The following is a 3727-nucleotide window of genomic DNA, read 5'->3' as shown; positions in this document are numbered from 1 at the left end:
TACCAGTGAGGATCTGGGCCTAAGAGTATAGATATGTTGGGCCTAAGAGTATATAGATATCCTGCAGTGGGGAAGGGAAGAAGTGGGTTGGTCATTCACAAACTGCCGCTTAGGGATAGAATATGGGCTGACTGGATGTCACCAAGAGATTGGGTGTGAAGAGGCATATTGTTGAAGACAGGAAAAAAGAGGGGCTGTGTGGGTTTATTGAGACTTTCAGGAGTTCAGAAGAAAGGGTTCTATGAAATTCTCAAAGAGAGTAGGTGAGAGGGTTGTATATTTATGCCACTTGGAGTTGAATACCTTTGGAAGTTCAGATACTGTTTAGATAAGCTTCTTGCATTTTTGGTCCTTGGGAAATGAAAAAAAACATTGCAATATGATTTTGTATGAAACAGTAGAAGGTGGAATCACTGCACTGTAGTGCCAGGGGGCTGGGAACACCAGAGTAAACCTCTGGACCAGTAAATATGAATATTAGAAGAATAAATAAGTTGTAAATTAATCACCAGTGTGTTCTGTTGTATTTCATAGCTCTTAATTCTTCCATTGCAGTAACTACTTAGGATGAACTGCAGCAATCTCAGTGACACAACAGCAGCGCAAGAAAAACTTAACCTTTTACAACTGATTATTTACATCCCAATTACCTTTTTTGGAGTTATATTTAATATCATTGCCTTCTGGGTATTCTGCTGCAAGCTGAAAAAATGGACAGAAACCAGAGTTTACATGATCAACTTGGTCGTTGCAGACTGTTTTCTCCTCTTCACCTTGCCTTTCATTGTGCATTTTCACAGGACTAGACATCCCATAGATAAACTGTGCAATGTCATACAGACTATATATTTTACAAACATGCCCGTAAGCATTTATATCATCACCCTTATAGCCGTCGACCGATTCATTGCAATAAAGTACCCCCTGAAAGCAAAGAATTTCAGGTCCCCACTGAAGGCAGCTGTTAGCTGCGGATTTCTTTGGATAATAATAATCATTTATGCATACTTCAACCCACGATTTACTAAGAAAAGTGAAGAAATGTGCTTTCGGAAAACTTCTGCTGACCCTGCAGAAACTACACTGTTGTCAAGTATTTTGGGTTTTTTTATACCACTAGTAATACTGAGTTTTTGTTCTATTCAAGTCATCCGGTGTCTGAAGATGAAGAAGAACATGAGTCCACCGGAAGAAACATCAATCCACAAGGCTCTCTGGATTGTTTCTATGAACCTGAGTGTATTTATCATATGTTTTTTACCTTTTAACGTCGGGCTACTTGTTAGGTATGCAATGGACGCAGCTGAAGCTGCCTGCTCTTTACGCAACAATGTAAGCCTTTTTATTCGTGTGGCTGCATGGGTAGCAAATTCTAACTGCTGTTTGGATACGCTTTGTTATTACTTTGTAGCCAAGGAATTTCAGGAAGCTTCTTCTCTGTTACACCCTTTTAAATCTCTGAAGTCTAGATCAAATCAAAGCCAAATCACAACCACAAATGCACTAAGTGATCACAAAAAAATGCATGATAGAGGGGCGGATCCACAGCTGGTATAAATTGTCATAGCTCCACTGACTTGCCATAAAGTCTGTTATTATCGTGGGTAATAGTCACAAAAACTTCCTCAAAGTGTACCTGATTCTGATCTCACTTATACTCATCTTACAGCATTCTGACTCGAGTGATTTCAACAAAATTACTCCTGATTTATACCAATGTAACTGAGATTCCAGTCAGGATCAAAGTCTCTCTTTGAAGCTATGCATATGCATATTTTATTATTGACATGCTTTCCTTTGCATATACAGCATTAACTAGCTAACTACAGGAAGCTTTCTCGCATCAGTACAAGGGTCAGTTAGTTTCTTGTACTGCTGTTTGTAATAAAACCGATGCAGTATCAGAATGCAAATACTGAGATGTGTATATTGGGTTTGCATAATTTACAATATGCTATTTTCCTTCCTGCTGCTCTCAGGCAAACAGTATACATTTGAAGAATGAAGCTGCCATCAATCTCAATTAGCAGAATTATCACCAACACTAGTCAAATACTGATGTAACCCCCCCCCCTTCCTCCCTGGGTGACTCGGGAGCAGGCAACACTCACCTATGTGCCTGATGTTGTTGACATTAAAGGACATCCTGAGTATCCCAGTGGTGATGTTGGATAGGTGGGAATCCTCTATCTACCCCTTTGCTGCAGTCCCTTTACTCCTAAAGGAATTTAAATTTGGCAGTGCCTCCACCTACTGGCCCCTGTACACACTCAATGGCATGCCTTGGGAACCTCCAGGAATAAACCTATTCTAATAATAATAATAATCAGTGGCATGTGTCTAAGTCAAAGCCCCTGCAGGCTCTCAGCAGCACCTCCTGGCTTCCTAGCAGCAGCTCCTGGTATGGACAGAACCCCACACCAGCAATCTTGCTCCTTTCCCCAAAATGGCGTCCACCACCTCTCTCCCTCCACTCCCTGGAAGAGGAAGTGTCTCACTCTTTCCCCAAGGCATCATGGGAGTTGTGGTCTCTAAGGCTAAATTGCAGCACACAGGATCTTCCCAACTGGAACACTGCCAACAAAGTTCAGAGGTCCATCTAGTAAAGGGAGCCTACACTGGTGATATGAGAATAAGGCTCAATTTCTGTGGAAGAAGTTTTGTGTTAATCTGGTGCCTTGTACAATTATGGAGGGTTTTCTCCCCTGTTTGTAATAATAATAATTAAAGGGTCTAATATTCTATGAAATGAGGGAGATGTGCAAAGTATTGTGCGTAGTGTGACATGGAAAATTATATGAAGTGAAATAGCAACAATATGCATAAAATGTGAAGAAATGAGACTATGATCTCACGGAATGAATTTCTACAGAGTTCAGTAACAACCTTACAAGGGTAGTCTTACAGTGGGAGAGGAAGGTGCTCTCTGCTGCCATCATCTCATGACCCGGGAGCAGAGTTAGTATGAGCGTACTTCAGTGGCATTCACTATGCCAGTGTGTTCCTTTGAACAATTTTTGGTTATTCATTTCAGTTTTGGATGTTGGGGTAATGAAATGTTCCTCTTATTGTGTGATTAAAAGGTAGCTAAACTGTACTTAATACACCCTGAGTGAGGGGCTCACCAAAACCACAACCTCAATTATGTACCCCTGTGAAGCGGCATTAGGGTGACCAGACAGTAAATGTGAAAAATCGGGACAGGGGGTGGGGGGTGATAGGAGCCTATATAAGAAAAAGACCCAAAAATCAGGACTGTCCCTATAAAATCGGGACATCTGGTCACCCTAAGCAGCATGTGGCCATGAGCTGGAGAGAAGAAGTGGAAAGGGGTTCTACTTCATAGGAAGGAAGGAATCCTTGGTGGTGTGGACTCAGCTCAAGGGTTCTAAATGCCATTTGCCCTTCCTCCACAGTAAATGATGATAGCATTGTGAAAGATGATGTGGATGTGATTATAGCAGTGGCAATGATGTTCAGGGTTTCCAAGGTAAGATATTTAGTTTTCCCAGGTTTCTGGTTGGATGCTGAAGCCAATGGTGCGTGTTAGTTTTAAGAGGAGCCCCATGATATTTAAACTGAGCTACTATTGCTGCTGTTAGCACCTCATAGAAAGGTCACTTGTAGAAGGAATTTATTTAGGGAAGTCCTATTGCCAGTGTTATTCAGGAGGTTAGCCTAGATGATCACAATGGTCCCTCTGGCTTTATAATCTATGCAAATTCTA

General features: G+C 41.3%; 1 protein-coding gene across 1 annotated transcript; it reads left to right on the top strand.

Annotated features, from left to right (window-relative positions):
- The first annotated feature begins 567 nt into the window (after positions 1 to 567).
- On the top strand, positions 568 to 2749 carry LOC101936672 (G-protein coupled receptor 35-like). The gene has a single exon (XM_005282492.5). It carries the CDS (start codon positions 568 to 570, stop codon positions 1555 to 1557), a length of 990 nt encoding a protein of 329 aa, XP_005282549.2. The 3' UTR covers positions 1558 to 2749.
- The last annotated feature ends 978 nt before the right edge of the window (positions 2750 to 3727 follow it).

The sequence above is a fragment of the Chrysemys picta genome, chromosome 9 (genome assembly GCF_011386835.1).
Source record: "Chrysemys picta bellii isolate R12L10 chromosome 9, ASM1138683v2, whole genome shotgun sequence".
Classification (NCBI taxonomy): Eukaryota; Metazoa; Chordata; order Testudines; family Emydidae; genus Chrysemys; species Chrysemys picta.
The sequence above is the reverse complement of the archived record's forward strand: the minus strand, read 5'-3'. Positions and strand labels throughout refer to the sequence as shown.

Excerpts from the sequence above, each read along its gene's own strand:
- LOC101936672 (XM_005282492.5), top strand. The coding sequence starts at position 568 with ATGAACTGCAGCAATCTCAGTGACACAACAGCAGCGCAAGAAAAACTT.